We start from the raw sequence: 24,344 nt of genomic DNA on the forward strand, positions 1-24,344 counted from the left end.
AAATTTATTAAGTTAATTAATTACATCAAAACCATATATATAGTTTTAGCATTTTGATACTATGGTTACCCAAAACAACCCCGCACCATCTATTGTATTCTTGAATTGACCGAGTTTTACTACATAATAATTACCGTGTATTTATTACAAAATTTTATAATTTGCCCTATTTAATTAAATTACTTGTAATCAATTATCAAATCAAGTTTTAGGATTTTACCTTAACTAAATTTATAATATTATAAGGGCATATAGAACAAATTTTTTATTTAAATCCAATAAACTCTTTAAATTTTAGTTCTTTATTTTGTATTTTTCTATAAAACATTTATGACTACAGAGGAAAAAAAAAAAAAAAACAAAGCATGAATGTATAGACAACTCAAAAGACCGTTGTGTGGAGGAAAAACGTTTTTCAAGAAAGAGATTTAATGGGGAGAAAAAATTAATAAATAATATATATAAAAACTTATAATTTAATAATTAAAATTTGAATAAAGAGTGGGAAATTTGACTCTCTAGATGTGAAGAGTCAAACTCACTCTTTAGTTTATATTTAAAGAATAAAGAGTTTGTTGAATACTTATTTTTATAGATAAATTCTTTATAATAAAAAGTTTGGATCACAAAAAAGGTCTTTTGGAGATGTTCTAACCACCTCTAAGTAAGTGAGTGATTGGACAAAGACTCTTAGGTAATTACTCAAGAGATTCTAAATTTGAATTACCTCTGTTGCTAATAAGTATGACCACGGGAGGATTCACTTGGTTGTTAATTTCTCCCTTGCTTTTATTTATTTTTAGTTTATTTTTCCCTCTAAATAAACATTGCCTAACAAACATTCTAGCATCTTCGGTAAATTAAAGTGGACATTGTAATTAGAATTAAAAAGACACGAATCCCCTAAGAGATGATAAAATAAAAAAATTCTTTTTACTGTCAATCAATTGACAATGAATTCTTGGACTTTATACTGTTTTGAATTATTAAATATTATGAAATTACTTTTTTATAATTTATTTAAATTTTTAAGACTTAACAAAGAGAGGAGTTATGGGCACTTTTGTTTAGTTATTTGGAGTAATATTTTTTAAATATTATTGTTAGGTAGAGTTGGGTGGTTATTATAAGGTAAGATTTAAAAATTAAAAATAGTTAAATAATTTAGGATATGATTTTGAGAATAGGGAAACAAATATGTTATTTTCAAAATTGTTGATGCGTGATTTTGACACTAACGACTTGCACATGCAAAGTGCTAAACTATTCTTAGAAATTACTCGTGAATGATTGGGATAATCGAATGCAAAGACTAAATAATAAATTAGAGATGGTTTTTAAAGTGGTTCGGATGCTTAAAGCGAATCATACGTCCACTGTTTCTTTATTATTCTCTTACTATTTTTATGATATTGCCTATAAGACATATAAAAATGGAGAAATGTTTTATTTACAAAGAAAAAATAATAATGTTCAAATGTTTGTCTAGCTCTCATATGTCCAACCAGCCACTTTTTCATGAAAAGAGGTGCCCATTTACACCTTTGAGATCAATGTAATGAGTGCATATAAAATATCTCTTGAAGGTGGTTTGTGTTTTTTACAACTGATACCATTTTATCTTTAAGTGTTTGTTGAACTCTGATTGGTGGTTTGACATTAGTGTGTATTTTTGGCACAGCAGAACAAACCCCCCCCCCCCCCCCCCCCCCCACCAGTTTTTGAAGTGCGTAATTGCACTTCAAAAACTCATGTCTTAGATCTAAATGGATGTCGCATTATAGGTTGTAGTCTCGAACTGAAGAGCTCGAACTATGCTTGGCATAATCGAGTGTTGAGAGCTAGGACTGCGATCTAAGGGCTTGGACCGATCCGATCTAAGCGCGATCTAATAACTGACATAAAATGTCTAGTAGATGAATTCCTACAGAAAGCTGATGTCAGAAGCCCAAACGCATGACTTAGAGGCCTTAAACGGACAAGCCAACTTAAAACAACCATAACTTTTTATCTAAGAGGAGTTTTGGAGCCCGTAAGATATCCATGGAAAGCTCGTTCCGAGCTCTATGTCATGGCAATAGGGGAACCTGATTGGGTCCATTTGTAGGGCCAAAATCCACTGTTTTGGCATGTTTTAGGGTTGTTTTGAGTGTTCTACGCGTTTTTTCTGACGCTGACAGCTGGTTGCGATCTGAGAACTAAGAACTAATTACGATCTTAGAGTTGAGAACACGACCTGAGGATGTTCGCAATCTCAAAGCTAAGAGTTGATCGCGATCTGATAGGGGCTCGACTTGAGAGCTCGAGGCGTACGATCTGAACAATCCACATTGTGCAATCTCAAGCAAATCAGAGAGCTTATGAGCTCGATCAGAGAGCATAATAAGTTTGATATGAAGTGCAAGGAGCTTTAATCTGAGAACTCAAGAGCTCTTTGCGATATGAGAGCTTAGAGCTCTTTGTGATCTGAGAGCACGAGGAGTTCGATAAGAAAGCGCGAAGCTTGATCTAAGAGCTTGAGAGCTCTTTGTGATCTGAGAGCACAAGGAGTTCGATAAGAAAGCGTGAAGCTTGATCTGAGAACTCAAGATCAACGATTTAAGCACTTGGAAGTGCGATATGGGTGCTCGGAAGCACGATCTGGCAGCTTAGAAGCGCGATCTAAGTGATATGAATGCTTGATCTCAGTGCGCGAAAGCACGATTTGAGAGCTCTGATGAGTGCGATCTACGATTTGGGCACACGATTTGAGAGCTCTGATGTGTGTGATTTGCGATCTGACCACGCAATCTGAGAGCTCTGATGCTTGTGATCTGCGATCTAGCCACGCGATATGAGAGCTTTGATGCGTGCGATCTGCGATTTGGCCATATGATCTGAGAGCTCTGATGCGTGCGATCTGCGATCTGACCACACAATTTGAGAGCTCTGATGCGTGAGATTTACGATCTGACCACGCGATTTGAAAGCTCTGATATGTGCTATCTGTGATCTCGCCACACTATCTGAGAGCTCTGATCTAGAACAGGCTTCAGATTTTCACATCTGATAACGTGAAGATTTTGAGGATTGTTGGAAAAACATGGAGAGCTAATGTAAATCATGCCCTCCTTCTAACGCCAAACTGTAAATACGTGATTTTGACATCAATGACTTGCACATGCAAAGTGTTAAGTTGTTCTTAGAAATTATACGTGAATGATTGAGATAATCGAATGCAAAGACTAAATAATAAATGAGAGATAATTTTTAAAGTGATTCGGAAGCTTAAAGCAAATCCTACATCCATTATTTCTTTATTATTCTTTGATTATTTTTATGGTATTGCCTGTAAGGCGAACAAAAATGGAGAAATGCTTTGTTTACAGAGAAAAAATAATAAAACTCAAATGTTTGCCTAATTCTCATATGCCCAGTCAACCATTTTTTCACGAAGAGAGGTGCCTATTTATACCTTTAAGGTTAATGTAATGAGTGCTTTTGTAAATTGTCTTGACACGTAAGGACTATTCTTTAATCTTTATCTTAAAATGAGATAAAATTGATATAAATTATCTTTTAGAGGCGGTTTGGGTTTTTGATAACTAATATCACTTTATCTTTAAGTACTTATTGAACTCTGATTGATAGTATTGACATTAATGTGTATTTTTGACAAAAACAAAAATATAGCTCTTGTAAGCCACACAATTTTACAACTAACATTCTCACAACCTGTTGTTAGTTGTTACCCAAAGAACGGTGGACGGCACCGCGCGACGTGCCAAAGTCTCCTGAGAACTTAGACTTTTCTTTTTCTATTAATTAAAATATAAATAAATAAAGAGTTTATAAGTTTATTCCTCCGCGTAGACAAAGATACTTTTTTTTTTTTTTTTACCTATCCGCACCCCTTAATAAATACCTAAAAAACCGATTCCTTCTCATTCGTTTACTTTTAAAACTAAAGGCTACAGCCTCAACAAATCCATTACCAATTACTAAATTAGTTCTTCGTTCCTCTTCTTTTCGTTCGATCTCTGGCACTTACTCTCAATTCAATATCATTATGCCAGAGATCGAACACCATGTTCCCGATAATGCTCTCTTCGGCAAATACGACCTCGGTCGCCTCCTCGGCTGCGGCGCCTTCGCTAAAGTTTACCACGCCCGCGACGTCCGTACCAGCCAAAGTGTCGCCATCAAAATTATCAACAAGAAAAAGCTCTCCAATTCCAACTTGGCTTCAAATATCAAGCGTGAGATCTCCATCATGCGGCGGTTGAACCACCCTAATATCGTTAAGCTTTACGAAGTTTTAGCCACCAAAACAAAAATTTACTTCGTCATGGAGTTCGTTAAGGGCGGCGAATTGTTCGCCAAGGTTGCCAAAGGGAGGTTCACTGAAGATCTCAGCCGTAAATATTTCCAGCAGTTGATCTCAGCCGTCGGATATTGTCATTCTCATGGAGTTTTTCACCGTGATTTGAAGCCGGAAAATTTATTAGTGGACGAGAATGGAAATTTAAAGGTTTCGGATTTCGGTCTCAGTGCGGTAACGGATCAGATCAAACCCGACGGGTTGTTACACACGCTTTGTGGGACCCCTGCTTATGTGGCACCGGAGATTTTGACGAAGAAAGGTTACGATGGAGCTAAGGTGGATGTGTGGTCATGCGGCGTCATTCTGTTCGTTTTAACGGCGGGTTACTTGCCGTTTAACGACCCAAATCTTATGGCCATGTATAAAAAAATTTATAAAGGCGAGTTCCGGTATCCGAAGTGGATGTCTAACGATCTTAAACGGTTTTTATCACGGCTTCTTGATACAAACCCTGATACCAGGATCACCATTGATCAGATTATTAATGATTCTTGGTTCAAAAAGGGTGGAATCAAACGGTTAAAATTCCATAATGATGATGACGACGAAATTAAGTTTGATAAAGAAGAGCCTGAAGTGAAGAGCTTGAATGCTTTCGATATAATATCCTTTTCATCCGGTTTAGACTTGTCCGGTTTGTTCAACGGGCCCGATAATTCGGGTGGTATCGGGGAACGTTTTGTTTCGCGCGAGATGCCGGAGAAATTGATAGAGAAAGTGGAGGGCTTTGCAAAGGTTGAGAAATTGAGGGTGAAAAGGAGAAAAGAATGGGGGGTTGAGATGGAGGGGCAAAAGGGAAATTTACAAGTTCGGATTGAGGTTTACCAGTTAACGGAGGAGCTGGTGGTGGTGGAGGTTAGGAGAAGTGGTGGTGACGCGGCGTGTTTCAATAATGTTTGGAAGGACAAACTCAGGCCGCAGCTTGTGAGTCAACCAGGGGTTGAAGTTTCCGGTAATTAAAATTTAAAAGGGATGACATAGACGAAGAAAGAAGTTGGTGGAGTTTTCTGTGATTTACCATGGTTCTTAGGACAAAAAAAAAAAACAAAATAGTGTAAATTATTACTGTAATTATATATATAGTAATAATTTAAACTATTTTGTTTTTTTTATCCTAAGAACCATGGTTGTAATTTGTATTTTAAATAAAAATTGTTGAGGCAAACCGGCAAGTAAACCGGTTCGAAATTCAGAGAATTAAAATTTGAGTAGGAATTTGATGTTGTAATTTTATTTTATTTTAATTTTGTAATTAAATAAGGGCACTTACAACAAAGGATGGATAAATTAAATAATCCTTGCGTATTTGTTCTTATTGTAGTGTTATTGCTTGTTTAAATCTTTGTTTTTTGATAGGTGATGAAGAATGCATAAGCAACACAAACTTTTTCTTTATCATAATCCTTTTACTACTTAAACTATTTATAACTCCAAAATTTACTATATTATTTCATATAAAACACAGTATCAAGTATCATCTCAAATTATCAGAAAAAAAAAAAAAAATTAATAAAAGTATTAAAAACCATTGTTATTGAAAAAGTAATTAACAGGGAGTTTTTCAATAATAATAGGTGTATTTTATATTATCTAATTTGATAGATAGTAGATAAATAAGACCAACTCGGAGCCAAGGGGACCCTCCTGAACTTTGGAAAATCTCCTATAAGTATATTAATTTAATCTTATAAGTTTTGATTTCACGTAAATATCCTTAATTTTTCTAAATTTTATAAAATCTCTAACGGTATGAATAGTATATCTGTATCCATCATTCTAATACGCAATATTTGATCAATTCCAAAAAGTTTATTACCTAATATTCTTTATAGTTTCATTTATAATCGTATTACTGTTTATAATTTGACCCCCTTACCTTAAGTTCCTAGCTCCGTCCCTGAATAAGACCCTGTATTATCTAAGTTATATTCAAAAGATAATAATTTAATTGAAGTTAACCTCTTTCCAACACTATACAAGCTTTTTGCAAAGCATATTTTTTTTTTCTTCTTGATGAATCATCTTTTGGCATATTTTATTGTTAGGGCCAGCTAAATAATATCATTTTATTGTGAAAGAAGAAAGTAAAGATATAATTATTGGTTTGATGTGGCAATATGATATTGTTTATAAAGTGGGTTTAATAGATACAAAGAATCTTCACAGTATTAGGAGTTTTCAAATATTATAATTCATATTTACAGTTGTTTAATTATTTAAATTAGTGCTCCAGCAAAGTAAGTGCATTAGAATATTGTACGGTTAGATTCTGTGGGATTATAATCATAATACGACCAAACTCATTATGGTGGATTTATTATTTATTATTTATGTAATGCTTTCTTTATTTGGCTTGATGATTACTTTGGAATAATTCAGTTGTAAATCATTATTATTATTATTTTTTGTATTAATTATTGTTCTGAGGTGATTCATTTATAAAATCATATATTTAATTCGTTTTCAATCTTAGATTGAAAAATAAGTTCTGTTAAATTAGATTGAATATGGAGGATCATATTTATAAGGGTTTCTTTGATATATCCCTTGTGGGATTGTTTAATATTCAAGATGAGTTTAATTGTTGTAACTTCTCCTATAATCACCAAGGTTTTGAGACCCGGTTACGCGCTCGAGTCCCAGGTCGAGTAGTCCGACTCACCAGTTGGACTGGTCAATCTTTCCACTTTCAAAATAATCTTTTTCATCTCCACCCTCCATTCCTCTTCTTTGTTTCAGTCTCCACTCTTCATTTCCCTCTTAACCCAAACCAATCCTCTTTCAACACTCACTTTTCCTCTCACACACAAAAACACAAACACACAGAGAACTTCAAACTCTCCATCAATGGCGTCTCTCCTGCAAACCCAAACTACTCTGTCCCTCCATTCCTCTTCTTTGTTTCAGTCTCCACCCTCCATTTCCCTATTAACTGTAATCCAATCCTCTTCCAACACTCACTCTCTGATAGGATAATGTTTCTGCTTTATATAAGGAAATAGATTCTCCAAGAAGAATGAGAATTAAGAGTTTGAGGGAAAGGAATTTTATTGATTATTGCTTGTCAAACCTTAATTGTTTTAGGCTTTATATAACCTTACACTTTATTCTAATACTCTAATTGCCTAATTCAAATCTAATAAGATATTATATCCTAATTATAAAAGAATAATAAGATAATCCTAATTCTATCCTAACAAGATAATAGCATAATTATAAAAGACCTAACATAATTATCCTAATTCTACCCAACTCTCCACTTCAAGTCACCTATCACAACGTCCTTGGCATGACCTCTGAAGCCATCACTGGGAAAGCTTATCCCAAATGGGAACTCAACTCGGTTCATCATCTTCTCCTGGATTTACTTGGTGAGCGAAGGGAGTCTCTCTTTAACGTGTTGATTTTTGACCCCAGCCAATGTGAATCCTACCAAGAATAACAAGATTCGACAACAAAAGAAAAAAAAAGAACCCAAGATCGTTCTACGATCAGAATTGGATGACAAACCTCGACCCATTGTTTACAACAAACAAGAACCTCAGTATATATGACCTTGACCCATTGTTTATTGCAAAACAAGAACCTCGGTATAAGGAAGATGCCACAAACGGTGGTGGAAATCCATTTGATAAGTCATTGGTGAACACCCAAGAAAATCCCGATAAGTTTGAATAGTCCTTCAAAGAACTGCAGAGAAAATGCTCTCACAAATTTCTGAATAATGATCTGCCCTTTTCATTGATTAGACGCCTATTTAAAAGGTTGGCCATTACAAGGAAAATTCCTAAAATAGTTATCCTAATTAAGGCTAAAATCTGGTAAAGAAATAACTCTTACTTGCCTAAAAGAAAAAAAGACAATCAACCCTTTTAATTGGTTGATCACATGCCTAAAATAGAAAAGGAAAGTGAGGAGCTTTAAATGGTTGTGTTATCAGCCATACACGCCCATAAAAGTCAAAAACAAATAAAAGGAAAGTAAATGGCATGCAAGCCTTACAATCAGACCCAAAAAAAAGGAGTATTCTTAAACATGCCAATTTAAGCTTAGCCTTGGCCAGATTCTTATAGAACTTGAATCATGTTGATGAATCTTTGTTGCTCACGTGGATCATGCTAAATGGGCCTCCAAGAATTTGCTTGAGTCCATGCCTCTTGAATAAGTCCTTGAGTACATCTTTAAACTTCCTTACTCGTGCCCTCGTAACCGGCCCAATTGGGACTTGAACTAGATCCCTTGAAATTGTGCTATGATTTGCATCATTCCGAGCGGTGGAACTTTGGCTGTCTCTTTATTGTTTTGGCCCTCATTTGTGCTAATTGATGCAACCTTGAGGACAAGGTTGATCCGAAGGGGAAGACAATGTTAGGAACCTAATTATGGGATGATTGAATAGATATCTAAAAAGGATACGATAAGTAGATAAGTAGAATTAGGCATTTAGGATATCTTACAATTATGATATCTTTTAAAATAGGAATTACAATTACTCTATTATGTAGTTAGAATAGGAATTAGAGTCCTTTTGAGAGTCATTTGGAGTCAAGTGTAAGGCTATATAATGGCCTAAATCTAGATTGTGGTTATCAATGAAGAATTTTTGCCAATTAATCTCTTTGTCTCCTGTTCTTGGAGGTTTCTATTCCTCATATAAACAAATCCTATCCCAAACGCTACCACTTTTTCTCTCTCACACACAAAATCACAACTAGACAGAGAGATTCAAACTCTCCACAAATGGCGTCTCTCCACTCTCCACTCTCCAGCAAACCCCAACGGCTCTCTCCCTCTAATCCAATCTCTTCTCCTCCTCCCTCTGCCTCACGAAAACCTATTCATTCTTGTTGAACTATAAATTAGTGAAGTAATTGAAGAAGTATGGTTTTGCCGTTGAAGTCGAAGTGGGTTCTATTTAAATCTTTTTAAAACTTTAGTAGAGTGAAGAAGAAGATTGAAGATGAAATTTGAAGGATGCAAGGAGATTGTAGATGCAATTCGAACTTTGCAAAGCAAAGAAAGAAAAGAAGCCCGATTGAAGAATGAAGATGCAAAATTTGGGAATTTTTTTTTTAGGGTTTAGATTTATAAATAATTAGTCACCCGCTTGGGTCACAGACTGATCGGACTGGCGGTTTGGTAGTATTCTGTTGGTCCAACTGCGGTCCAAAGCGAGTCTTAGTTTATTAGCGGGTTTAGCATTGAACCGGACTGGAGTTGTGTTCGGTTCCCGGTCGAACCGACTAGTTCGATCTGAGTTTCAAAACAGTGATAATCACTCGTTTTACAAGCTAGTTCAGAAGTGATTATAGAAGTAGATTGCTACATAATCTATTATAATTTATTTTATTGTATAACTTTAAAAGTAGCATTTTGTAACTTTAAAATTTCAAAAGCTATTTTTGGGACAGTTAATTACAAAAATATCCCAAAGTAAATTAAATTCTAAATTTTTTTATTTAAAAGTATTTAAAATTATAAATAATTTAATAAAAATATTAAAAACAAAAAACTTAAAAATTGGCTGGTAGAATCGTCGGCTAGAATGTTGCCAATTGTGGTTGACTGCCATAAGAGGGGATCGACATCGTTAGCACCATTGCACTTGTATCAAAACGCCACAATATTTAACAACATTGCCAGCATAATTGCGTTGATTGTTGCCCAACGAGCACAATGGCAGCGAGGGTGTCTACCCACTCGTAGTCGACGACAATATTTGACCACTGCCAGTGACATTTTGGCTAGTGATTCCACCTGCCCGCCAGATTCCAATTTTTTAAAAATTTAATATGATTGATAATTAAAAAATTAAAAAATTCTATTTAAGAAATACCTATTTTAGTCTTTTTGCATGGGTTATATTTCTTAAAATCAAAAGTAATTTTAAAATTGAACAAAATAAATACCTTATAAATTATTTTTAAAATTGATTATCTTTACGTTGACCTATAAGTGATTATGGGATGAGTTACAACAATCAAACTAAGTCGGACTTTACCCAAGCTTTTAAAAAATCATCAAAAAATCTAATTAACTAAACACATTTATGATAATTCATATGATTTTTTTAGTAAAAAATAATTGATTTGAAACGTTAGAATTTATGGAAAAAATATTAACAAACTAGAGCAGGGTTGAATAAATTCGAGCCCAATGCAAGATAAATGGCTTTAAATATATTTTTATAAAGGTCTTTAATATATTTCACACAATCTTTTTTCAACTATTACAATAAATTTAGTATGGATTTGTTAAACATCAAAAAAAAAAAAAAAAAAAAAAAAGACTTGAGTATTGGAATTTGTTCATCATTTTTCTGAAATTTGCATTCTCAACCGAATTTGGCCTCCCTATGTCTTTTACCACCATACTATTTCAAAATATAATATTAAGATGCCAATTCAAAACCCTCACGGGTTGGCTTGGCGGTTAAGAATATTTGCTCCCTTAATTGATTTCTTGGGTTTGAACCACCTTGGGGTCACCTACCACATTTGTGACTTACCCTGAAATATTAGATTTGTAGGGTATTCAATGGGTCTCAAAGATTAGTTGAGGTGGACTCTGAGGATTAGTTGAGGTGCGCGTAAATTACCCAGAACATCTCGATCAATCAAAAAAAAAAAAAAAAAAAAAAAGGATGCCATTTCAAATTAACAAAATTAACTCTATTTAAGGAGGCTAATATTGAAGTTTACTATGTAATTTTAATTTTGTGTCTCTAATAAGATTATAATAAGAAGTAGAATCGCAGTTTCAAACAAATAACAATTCCGTAAATCAAATGATTTTGGTTTGGAATTAATTATGATAGTTTAATTGAATTGAATGTTTGACAAAATCTGAAGTCTTTCTCTCTCTAAATTCTAACCGTTAATGTCATCAAATACAAAGTCTGTTTGGGTCCATCTATAAAAAATTAAATTAATTGCTTATCAAAGAGTGATTCCGTCAAAAGTTATTGGCCCACTCTTACGTCTTGTTTTATATAACACATGATGAATTATAATTTTGTGGTAGGCCGCTTTCTTTACATCTAATCAAACTATAATAGTTCTTTTAGTTGTGGTCATCTAGACAAGTAAATAAACCCTCCAAATTATTTAATTGTTATTATTTTATTCAAGCAGAACCCTCCAAATAAAGGGCTTAATTTTAGAGATGGGCGTTTGCCCCGGCCTCACAGGGATCCGCCCCGAATGGGCCGGGAAATCCCTGGAAAAAACAAGGATAGGGTCGGGAATGGTCCTTAGTTATGTCCCCGCATCCGGGGACGGGCCGGGGAAGGAAATAGTGCGATCCCCGGCCCACCCAGCCCCCGTGGAGCCCCGACTGCCCCGCTTTTTTGAGAATTTTTTTTTTGTTTCCTTTACGAGATTGCATATAAAGTTAAAGTTTAAATCATAATTTTAAATAATGTATCTAAATTTATGATATATCCTTTTATAATATTTTTTAATGTTTGTATTAAATTTATAGAAAAATAATTTAAACGAGGGAGTTTAATAATTAAATATATGTATTATTACTTTGTGAATTTCACAAAATAATAATACATGAGACATGACCCAAAAATAAATTTAATTAGATTATTACAATTTATAAACCAATATAAGAATATATACAATTGCTTAACGACTTACAAATTGCACAAATTCAATTATCCTTGTAATTAATTAATTGATTGATTAAATATGATGTTAAACTTAATCAAATAATGGGATTTCTCCCTTTCACAAATGGACTAATTTCATTAGTTGTAGTGGAGATAGTGTTTTATGAATTAATTCACCAATTTACCTAGCAAATTATGTTAAGATTGAATTTAATTATGTTAATTTCATGAAAAATTAATTAATTAACATGGCTAACTAAACCTAAGCCTCCATACAATTGAATAATTAAGCAATTTAGTTTTGATTTACACGGGACAAAAATCCCCGCGAAGCCTCGTTTATCGGGCCAGGCCGGGACGGGGATGGTCATGATTTTGTCCCCGCGGGTCGGGGATGGTCATGAAAAAAATCCCCGCCCGCAGGGACGAGCCGAGGATGGTCCTCGGAGAGGGTAACGGGGATGGGCCCGGGGCATGGGGTCCCCAGCCCCGACTCGGCCCGCGCCCATCTCTACTTAATTTTACTCGCTTCCACATGCTGCACAGCTGTTAGAAAACTATTAAAAAAAGCCCCTATAGTTAAGATGATGTAAGCATAATTCAATTTTAGAAGTAATAAATGACCTTTTTACCCTTACATTGTTCCAAAAATTTAAATCAAAGTTAAAATTTATTGAACAATATTTGATTGGCCCCTAAAATTTTTATAAGCCCTTTCAAGTTTTCAAAACTGCAAAGAAACACCTATAATTCCCTATAGTTTAAAAAATGAACTTGATGACCTAAAAGGAATTTTGAACAAATTCACTTTGGGAAGCGGGAGACTTCATGAAATGTTTGCTTCACAAAGATGTGCTTTCAACAAAAAAGGTTTTGGCTAAAACAGGTTTTCAAATGAAAAAGCTTTTAACAAATTGCATAAACCTTCCATTAACTCAAAAGCACTTCATAGGAAATGTGATTTTTGCTAGTATGTTAGTCATAGCACACACACATGTGCTATTAGGAAGGGTAAACCTTTTGTGGTAAAAGGGTTTTGGATTCCTAAAGGAATGATTAAGACCAACCCTCATGGACCAAGACAATTTGGGTACCAAAAAGTGCATAAATGATTTTATTTTGTAGGTATGCCATGAAGAAAAGAAGCAAGGACCAAACAAATGGTACCTTGATAGTGGGTGTTGAATACATATGACGGGAGACAAGAGTTTGTTCACCATGTTGAAGCTAGAGGATGGAGGAAACATTTGCTTTGGTGACAACTCAAAAGAAAAACTCATTGGTATTGACTCTGTTGGTAACAAGTCTCTAACTATACATGGCGTGTTGCTTGTTGATGGATTGAAGCATAACTTGTTAAGCATTAATTAGTCAATTGAGTGATAAAGGTTTCAAAATTGCTTTTCAATCCATGTGTTGTGAAGTCATTAAGTCTAGCACTAATAGGATTGCCTTCATAAGTTATAGATACTCAAATGTGCACATTGTTGACCTTGGTGATATTGCATCTAAAGATCTTTGTCTTTTGTCCTGTCATCACCTTGCTGACTTGAGAGTTGGAGTGCCTACGATCGATACCACTCCGGTGTCCCTAAGTGTTTAACGTTCACTTTTTGTAAACATAGACACACACACACACACAGAGACAGAGAGACATATACACACATAGATACATAGACACACACACACACACAAAAACACAGACACACACACACACACACACACACACAAAAACACAGATACACACACACACACACACAAACACACATATGCACACACGCGCACACACACACACAGAGCACACATGCACACGGACGCACACGCGCGTGCGCGCACACACACAAACACACACACACACACATATAAACACCCCGACCACTCCATGCCCCATGCCCCCATGTGTGACAGTGGGGTTTTGTATTATTTTTGAAACCCACGGGTTTAGATATAGAGTAATGCGTGCGCGTGCGCGTGCACATACACACACACATATATGAAAGATAAAAACACCTCGGCCACTCCATGCCTCATGCCCCCACTTGTGACGACGGGGTTTAGTGTTATTTTTGAAACCATGGGTTTAGATATAGAGTAAGGCTACGCCTACAACCCAATCTCACAAACTTCTCTTACAATCCCAAACGTGGCAGTTGAGTTGGCATTGTCATGTCAGCTCTAGTACAAAATAATTTTGACTAGACCTAAAAAACGTCCGTTCTTTCATAGAGAACGACCGTTACTCATGAAGGAAAGGACGTTCTTCATGGAAAGAATAGACATTCCTCACAGAAAGAATGGACGTTTCAAGGAATGGTCGTTCCTTAGAGAGGAATATCCATTCCTTCATAAGGAACAACCATTCCTTATGAAGGAACGATCATTCATGTCTAGTCAAAGTTATTTACTGCCTTCGGTGTGTGGGAGCTGACATAACAGTGTCAACTCTATTGTCATGTTAGGGTTGTAAGAGAAGGTTATGAGATTGGGTTGTAAATGTACCATTTTTCTTAGATATATAGGATAAACCTCGGATGGTTTATGACTATTATTCCAGAAAAAATTCTTTTACTATCAAACAAAAACAAAAAACCCTATTAGCTAGTATTCAGAGTTACAAACTTGCACATTCTAAACTTGTGAAAAGGCATTGAAGAGTTTAGAGACTTGCAGCTGAAATTTCCAGTTTCCAGCCGTCCACTTACACCTTTCAAGCAACTCACTCTCCGTTTATTTTGGGCGATGCTGTCAGAGTCTTTGGTACAAATTTATGCACAAGACAAAAAGCTTTGTTTTTATTAAAATTGTTCCTGAAGAGTTCAGTCACCACCTGTTTGTTATAATGCTTGATAGACCACATATTCTTTCTAACGGGTTTCTCAAATAAATATATTGTTGAGTTTTGTTATGCCTAAAAATTTAGGGCTAACATAAGCTGATGTCAGCGAGCACTAATCAGAATGTAGGAAGGCTTTGCACCATCCAGAGTTTGCCACGTCGTCTAAGATAGAAAGAATATAGTTGTCAACAACCCAGTCGACTCAAGTTTTGTTTGTGAATAAATTTGGTTCGTACACCTGTCTAAGCCCCATTTAATTTAAGGATATTTGTTAAGTTCTTAACCAATAGGAAGATAGGAGAGGTTTGCACGGCACCAACCCACTTGTAGAAATGTAATCATGACCTTGAGCTCAGTGGGTATATATTGGCAGCTCCCCCTTTCAAAATTGTGATTAGATACTCTGAAGTCAACAAAGAAAATAGCAAAGACACACTAATAGAATGAGACTGACTTGACATTCTCTAAGAGCACTTAGAACACCAAGCACCTGTAACCCCAGATCGTAGTTCGCAACCTATTTTAATCTTGGCTAACAACCAAGAACACACTAATATAAAAGAAAACAGTGGATGTAGGATTCGCTTTAAGCATCTAAACCACTATAAAAATCCTTGTTTTCTCTTTTATTTTTATGTCTTTGCATGCTACTATGAGAACAGTATCCCATTATACTCTCATAGTCAATTCACATGTAATTTCTAAGATCTTCTTAGCACTTTACACGTGCAAAGTCGTTGGTGTCAAAATTAAGCATCAATAGTTTGGTGTTAGAAGGAGGGCAAGATCCACATCAGCTTTCTATCTGGTAATCTCAACTGGTCTGTTAGTTTCGTCTTCAAAGATCAACCACAAATTCTCATGGCTCGTGGTTTTGAAACTGAACATACTAGTACCAATAACTAGGAGATTCCCCACAATCAAGAAACTACTCCTCTCGAAGTAGTTCCACATCCCCATAATATTGTAAGGAGCGCTCCCTCGACTTCCTAGACGGATCTTGCTTTGATCTGTTACCTATAGAAGTTTGATAACACTCTCCAAACGATGAACAAAAGGTTCGATTTTTTGGACCAGGTTGTGCCATGAACTTCAGATAAGGTGGTAACACCCCTAAAGACGCCTCTCGATCACTCTAAAGCATGGAAACGAGTGTAGCGTCGTATCATGTGTACTACAACGCAAGAGAATAAGGGTAAACGCATAGCTGAGTAAGGGCAGAAAGGCTCAAAAGGGCATTCGAATATTGGTTGCTAGTAGGGGAAGAAACCTATGGCTTAACGACTAGGTAGTATTTCATACCCAGAGCAGTCTCATGGCATACCATAGGGGCATGCCTGTTAGGAAACGATCCATTGACGCAGCGAAAAACAAAAATTAATAACAACACGGATCGTTCCATAGAACCAAGATCAGGGCACAAATTTATAGTTTATATCGCAATAAGAATATGTAGAAAATTAGTTTAGAGTTTAAGAAATCATACACACGTTTGGAGGCTCCTCCAACTTTGTCTTTGAACGTATTTTGATACCGACCCAAGTGTAGGATCGAACCGATGTAGTCCACACGAAGATAATCGCAAGGAACTAAAGAGGGATTTGCTAGATCCTCTTTAGTCTTAAGAAACAAGAAAAGAAAACAAAGGAATTTTGATTTTAGGCAAAAACCAATCTGACGTTAGAGAGTGTTTTTGGGGCTGTGACTTTTCTCTTTTCAATGAAAAGAATGAAATGAAAAACTTCATCCTTTCTCTCAATTAAACTTTTACTTATATAGTATAAGTTTAATTGCCCTATTCCCTTATGGAATAGGCTTGGGCTCCAACCCAAACACCCCTTGTTTCCTAACACTCCCAATTAGATATTTTAATTTTAGTTTATCATTATCTCAATTAAAATTAATTAATATATATATTTAATATATTAATATTTAACATATTAATATTTAACAATAATGATAACTTATTTAAATATATGCGAACACATATTTAAACGTAATCTCACTTATTTAATTTTTCTAACAAATTAAATAAAGGCTACGATCTCAGAAAATTTGATTGCACTGTGAAATTACCAAAATACCCTTTTGCCTAAAAAGATGAAAACGCCCTTCTTACTTCTTGAGTCTTAAATTATCTTCTATGTGTGTGACCCATAGGCTCCTTATCATACCGGTAGTGTATAGTATCGCGATTAACACCAATTAATCGTCTCACTAATACACAGACCAAGATTAGCCCCTAGCAAGGCATCATAGCCACCTGATAGATTCGATTCAGCAAAGTAGCTACCTATCGACGATATGGTTACCGTACAATTCGACCCTTTCATCATCTGTTATCTTGACAAGATTGAGACATAGAAATAGTGTCAACCTTCGGTTACTCTCGATATTGTGTATTCAATTACTAGACCAATGACCTGTATTATAAACTGGATAGAGCAACAACTCAATCCCATTGTGGCCACAGTTTTAGTGTCATTGCCATTTACTGAATTGCGCCGTGAGATAACTTCTCCTGTACCTAGGAGTGATGAATCCTCTGTCTATCCACTATAGTCTTGATACACTCCTTGATGTAGCCAATCACCACCGTATTGACAGCTCTGAATAGAACTGCGTTAGGCTAGTGTCAAACTACATCAATTGGTGCACAAGGCACTCCGGTGATCTCAAGTCTAAGGATCACATGCACCACCATTCGTTAGAGGATTTGTTCCATAGACACTAGGGTTACCATCCATATGGAATCCTCTGGTGGGTCAAGCCAGTGAATTGCCTATAGCAAGCACCCACGTGTTGCACCAGATTGTCACTAAACAACCTTGACATTTGAGATCAGTCATTGCCTTTCGACAGGGTCTTCAACACTGATAGCCTTACCATATTATCTGTGCCCTTATTCAGAATAAACTTGGCTACGAAGTTTCTAGAATGGCCACCTTATGTGCTCATAGGGTTACTATCAAGATTTGAAACACTTGATACCCTCGTCATGGTTCTTACCATTTGTTAGGGCTAAAAATCATCTTGGGCTTGACGAGGCCCAATAAAGAAATAAACATGTACGGCCCAAAGCCTCAACCTATCCCAATTGGGCCTCCGCTTAAAATCACCTTGCGAATACCCACTTTATGAGTTGAGCTATCCTATAAGTTAAGCTAAACTGGGTTTAGCCATTAGCTTGCAACAGTCTATAAATAAGAAATTAGAATCCCATTCTATTTCCTCTTCTACTAAGATTCCAAATCTTACTCAAACTATTAAATTGATATGATAAGTCAAGAAATCATATCTCTTTCATGATAGAGATTATCTCTCAAATAGGACTTAGTGTCCTACTAAGATTCCAAATCTTATTTAAACATAAAACTTAATCTGAAAAGGTCAAGAAATCATACTCTTTCATGATAGGGATTATCTCAAAAATAGGACTTAGTGTCCTACTAAGATTCCAAATCTTATTTAAACTATTAAACTTAATCTGATAAGGTCAAGAAATCATATTTCTTTCTTGATAGGGATTATCTCCCAAAAAAGAGGACTCAATGTCCTACTAGGATTCCAACCCCTTGGGTTCACTATAAAAACAGAGGCTTGCCCTCTTATTAAGGGGCAATCTCCTATAGTCAATCTAGACTACTCAAAACCATTTATTTGCTCTTAAAGTTCTTGCTCCTAAGAACCTGATGCCTCCGCCATAGTCCTAGCTTCCGACAAGACTCCTGGTAATTCTTTATCTCTTTAATTCTTATCAAATAATCTCTTTCAGCCTTGCTGACTTGAGTGTCAGAGTGCTTACGACAAACACCACCCCAGTGTTTCCCAGAAGCTTCACGCTTGCCCTTTCATGTGAGCAGGTCTAATGGATTGTCAGTGGCCTCAACCTCACAGGATCAGACTCTATTTTCATGACGGTAGATTTTTTGCATCTACAGGATTCTAAGGACATATATTAATACATACAATGATGATTTACGCGATATACTATAAAATGCCTTTTATTGATCAATGAACATTATTACAAAGAGTCAATTCTACAATAATTGATTGGCTCTAGGGTACCTACTCTAACAATGCCCATGAAAGTGCTAGGCATGGAGATTCCCACTATCACCAACATGATGGTTCTTACCATTACCACAAAGGAAGTACCCACCATTAGCGCATCAGTTCTGACCACCGCAGAGATAGGGAAAACTCCCCTAACCACTCAGCGCCTTCACAAGGCTTAGGTCCACAAGTGTCAAGGCATGCTGAAGGCTTCGACCAAGGCAGAGAAAGTACCAACCTATGGTCTTTCATTAACCTCAATAATTGGGAGTGAACCCATATTGCACAGAGTGATCTTCAAAGGGCATAACTTCCTCAGATAGAGGAGTTGCAACAAGCTCTGGATCAGCTTCGAGCTCAACAAAATGAGTAGGGACAGATTACTGAGGCGTTTCCCTTTTCTCCAGCAGTTCTGACTATACCTCTTCCGCCAAGATTTAGAATGCCTGACATGAAGGCATTCAATGGGAATGTTGATCCTTAGGATCACCTCTATGAGTTTAACGACCTCATAGAACTTCGCCAAGTATCAAACTTAGTGAAGTGTCGCTACTTAGCAGTGACTTTGACTGCCCATGCTAAACGTTGGTTCAGATTGCTTCCTTTATGATCTATCAACTTATGACAGTAGATGAGCTTACTATTCTTAAGACACTTCCAAGCCTATAAGAAGTTTTCAATGTTGCTCAACTATTTAAGCAACATACAGAAGGAGAAAAATGAGTCTTTTTAGTTTTACATCGATAGGTTCCATAGAAAACTGAATAAGGTGGCTACTACACATGAGGATTCAGTTCAAACTCAGATAATTACTAGAGTTTGCTCGCAAACCGACCTGTGGAACAAGCTGTAATCAGAAGACGACATTTCCCTTACCGGCTTCTACATTATGACAAAGAAGTATCTGTGGATTGACAACTCTATGGCAGCTGTAAATCGCCATGATTCCAGGCCTTTGACTAGTGCTCCCAATCGAAGAGATGAATTTCGGAGGGAGAGTAGTAGAAGGAATGATTGCAAATGGGCTAATGACAATCAAAGAAAGGGAAAGAAACAACAGTTTGAGCCTAAAAAAGCTTATGCTCCACTTCCTTGTCGTGATCACAATAACTTCACTCCACTTAAATCATCGGTGTGTCCATTTTGGCTAATTTAGTAGAAGCCAATCTGCTTAATAAGCCAGAGCCCATGAAGACACCACCTATCTAAAATGAACAGTAAGAAATATTGTCGTTACCATAGGGATGATGGACATCACACCGATGAGTGTCGAGCTCTCAAATAGGATCTTATCCAAAAAGGTCATTTCAAAGAGTATGTTAATGGTCTGACTCCCTTGAGGGAGAAAGATCAAGATGATAAGGAAAGACACAGAGGTCGCAAAGGTCTCTACTTGGTTGGGACCATCATTAGGGGATCTTATATTACGGGGACCTCTCAGCATGCACAAGATAGGTATGCTCGAGAAGTTTGATATGAGCCTTACAATGCGCTCAATCTTGAATCGTGACCTAGCAAGCTACGTAGAGAAGAGGAGATTACCTTCTTTGAGAAAGACGTGAACTGGGTGCATCACCCTTATGAGGATGCACTAGTTGTCGTGGCTTAAATAGGAAGGTGTAAAGTCCATAGGATGCTGGTGGACGATGGGAGCGCCATAAATATCATATTTCAGCGAGCCTTTAAGGAGATGAAGTTGGAAGAGACATACTTGAAAAATATAGCTACTTTTCTCTATGGTTTTATCGAGGACCCCTTAAGCCCCGAAGGAATGATTACTCTTCTGGTCACTTTGGGAGATCCCTACAAAGTGACCAAGATGATAAACTTTTTGGTAGTAGATTGTCCTTCAACATTTAATGGCATTCTTGGACGACCTTTAGTACGGAACTTCAAAGCTTTCACTTCCATCTATCGTTAGAAGATGAAGTTCCCCACTCCGTTAGGGTGTGGGGAAGTTAGGGGATCACAACATGAATCACGTGATTGCTACAATTAAGCAGTCCAGTTGGCATGCAAAGGGAAAGCAAAGCTTGAGGGCAAGCCCAAACAGGCAATGGCAATCAATAGGATCGAGCCACAACCTAGTCCAGTAGAAGATAGCATTGATCCTTATGTATAAGAGGAGTATACCCACAAAGGGCCAGTTGAGGCTTTGTCTAAGATACATGTTGATGAGCATGAGCCAACTCATGTGTTGAGAATCAGAAGTAACCTCAGCCTTCAGCTTGTAGCCAATTTAGCAAACTTCCTCAGATAGAATATCAATGTTTTTACATGGACACATACCGACATGATCAAGATCAGCCCCGAAGTCATATGTCATGCACTTAACATCAATAGTGAGATCAAACAAGTTCGCCAAAAAAGAAGAGTTATAGACCCAGAGCGGTATGCGGCTTTTGAGAATGAGGTGGATAAGATCCTTTCAATCGAGTTCATTCGGGAAGTTTATTACCCTAGTTGGGTCGCTAATCCTATTTTGGTGAAGAAACCCCATCGTCAATGGCAAACTTGTGTTGATTTCATGGATCTCAACGAGGCCTGCCCAAGGAAAGTTTCCCCTTGCCTAAAATTGACTAGCTCAATGATGCCACTTCCAGGCATGAGCTGCTAAGGTTCATGGATGCATATTCAGGATACAATCAGATCCTGATGTTCATGCCCGATGAGGAGCACACCTCGTTTATCACAGATCGGGGGTTGTATTGCTACAAAGTCATGCCCTTTGGTCTGAAAAAGGTTGGGGCAACCTACCAACACTGGTTTTTCTGAGCAGATTAGGAAAACAGTGGAGGTCTATGTCGATGACATACTGGTTAAGTCCCATGTCGCTTTATATCACATAGCCCACCTTGTAGAGATGTTCAATATACTCCAAAGATACAAAATGAAACTTAATCCTCTTAAATGTTCACTCGGAGTAGCCTCAGGTAAATTCCTGGGGTACATGGTTAACCATTGGGGAATTCAAGTCAACCTCGAGAAAATCTAGGCTCTCTTAGATATGAAGAGTCCCACAAAACTTAAGCAATTCAAAGGTTGAATGGGAGGATAGCGGCTTTTAGTTGCTTCATATCGAGAGATACCGATCGCTGTTATCCATTCTTCTATGTACTCACAGCCAACAAGAAATTTGAATGGACCCCATAATGTGAACAAGCTTTTTAGAGCATAAAAGAGCATCTCGGAAAGCTACCTATTCTGTCCAAATCACTTCCCAAGGAAATTTTATTTCTCTACCTGTCTGTTTCTCAGTATACAATCAGCGTAGCTCTTATTTGGGAAGAAAATAGAATTCAATGGCCTATTGGTAGCGTGTCGAATGCACCAAATTAATTAACCTTGCTAACCTAACTGCTAAATTATATATAGGGTAAGCAAGGGTCGATCCCACAGGGAATGATTCGATTAAATCCTATGTTCTAACCAATTACCACAACGAAAACAACAGAAAAATAAAATAAAATCCTAAACAGTAAACATGACAACAAAATAATGAAAGGGGTTGCAGACAATGCAATCTAAAGTGAAACGAATAAATCTCCAATGGTAGAAAATATCAGATTAAAAACAACCAGTTCTTAGTTCAAGATCCACCTAAACATGCATTGGATATGAACTAACTGTAACATTATTCTATCTCATTATTATGGAATTACTGACCCTAGGAAACAACAAGCTCTATTACCTGAATTTTCCCTTAATAGTCACTACTGAAATAAGCTCTTCAATTAGATCCTAACCCTTGAACAACCTAGTATAAGCTCTCTAAGTTTAATTCAATGGCAGCCTTAAGAATTAGGAAAATAGATCAATCCAAGCAACAATCACGCAACATCCGATTATTTAACTTAGGTTATGTTATTCAAGGTGATAGATTGAAAACTTGTCCGTAATCATCTATCATCATGTGTTACTCATTGAATAGAAATAGGACAATTATGTATCACAATTCCTAATTCTAATAGATAAAATTCTGATTAAACAATTTAGCAGGCCATTACTAAATCACCCAAACAAAATTCATAAACAATTAAAACAGAATAACATAAACAATTCCAATGAGTATGAGATTGAGAACAATGTTACTGAAGTTAAGTTACACCAATGACATGAATTCAGGCTTCAAAATCCCCTTGAACTGAAGAAGAAAGATCAACCGCACATTTTGATGTAGAAAGTAAAAAAAAAAAAAAAACTAAAAACTAAACTCTACTGCTGTTCTCCTCCTTTTAACCTAACAACTCATAAATAAATAACATGTTTTTATCTTAATTCTCTCCCTAGAAAAAACAGAAATTACTTTCCTAGACCTTTCCTAAAAGATAGACTCCCAAAACTGTCAATCCTTATCAGATATGGAAAACAGAATCTGTAATCCAGCTTGCACTAGGATTCTCGCAATGTAAAAGAACTCTTCTGGACTTTCACTTCATAAAATTGTAGTCCTGGATGTGTAGATGAATTTGGGCTTTTGAATCACCTGCTTTCGATATCTGAAGCTCCAGTTAGGCCCATTCGAAAACTCAATACTCAGCTAGGAAATCCTTCCGCGAATAGGATTCTAGGTCCAGTTTTGTAACAACTAATGAGGGCTCAAACAAACTCGGATTCTCATCCATAATACCTTCCTGGAAAGCTTGATTCGTCTACTTTACTTTTTCTTAAGAACACTTTTGTAATCGAGAAATATGACTCCATGAAAAACCTGAAAAACGCAGCACTGGTCAGAATAACAAAAAATCTGGAATTTCCTAATCTTTTCTAAATTATTTCATAAAGTCTATCCAAATATGTCAAACTTTCAAAATAAACTCTCATCAACTCAACTAGGCATAAAACATAACAAAAACATAATATGGAAGGAATAAAAAATATATAAATTACACTCTTATCACCAGTGTAGTACACCAGCAAACGTTTACTGAACATTGAGTCAAGGTATCTAGAAATGGAGCAGATAGCCTTTGCCTTGCTAATTGCCTCTAGAAAGCTGCAACCTTATTTCCGTGCCCATACCATCCATGTTTTGACCAATTACCCGCTTAGACAAGTCCTTCAAAAACTAGAGGCCTCGGGTAAATTGCTTAAATGGGCCATGGAATTAAGTTAGTTCGATCTGAATTTCAAGCCAAAAGCAACAATCAAAGGGCAAGCTATAGGTGACTTTATATTGGAGTTCTCCCATCAGCCAGAATGGGAACCTGATCAGCCAGCTAGTAAGGTCGTCCAAGTGACTGTTCAAAATTTGTCAACATGGAGCCTTTATGTTGATGGGTCTTCTAACAGAAGAAGAGCCAGAGTTGGTCTTCTACTCATCAGCCCTAAGGGTACTCGTATTTGTGGAGCCTTTAGGTTTGGGTTCAAAGCCACTAACAACGAGGCTGAATATGAAGCGCTATTTGTTGGTTTGAGACTAGCAAGAGAGATGGGGTTAGAAGTGATCGACATCAATAGCGACTCACAAC

General features: G+C 36.5%; 1 protein-coding gene across 1 annotated transcript; it reads left to right on the top strand.

Annotated features, from left to right (window-relative positions):
• Positions 1 to 3,929: 3,929 nt before the first annotated feature.
• On the top strand, positions 3,930 to 5,714 carry LOC116140724 (CBL-interacting serine/threonine-protein kinase 11-like). The gene has a single exon (XM_031426312.1). It carries the CDS (start codon positions 4,049 to 4,051, stop codon positions 5,321 to 5,323), a length of 1,275 nt encoding a protein of 424 aa, XP_031282172.1. The 5' UTR covers positions 3,930 to 4,048; the 3' UTR covers positions 5,324 to 5,714.
• Positions 5,715 to 24,344: the final 18,630 nt, after the last annotated feature.

Source organism: Pistacia vera, unplaced genomic scaffold (assembly GCF_008641045.1).
Source record: "Pistacia vera cultivar Batoury unplaced genomic scaffold, PisVer_v2 Contig376, whole genome shotgun sequence".
Taxonomy (NCBI): domain Eukaryota; kingdom Viridiplantae; phylum Streptophyta; class Magnoliopsida; order Sapindales; family Anacardiaceae; genus Pistacia; species Pistacia vera.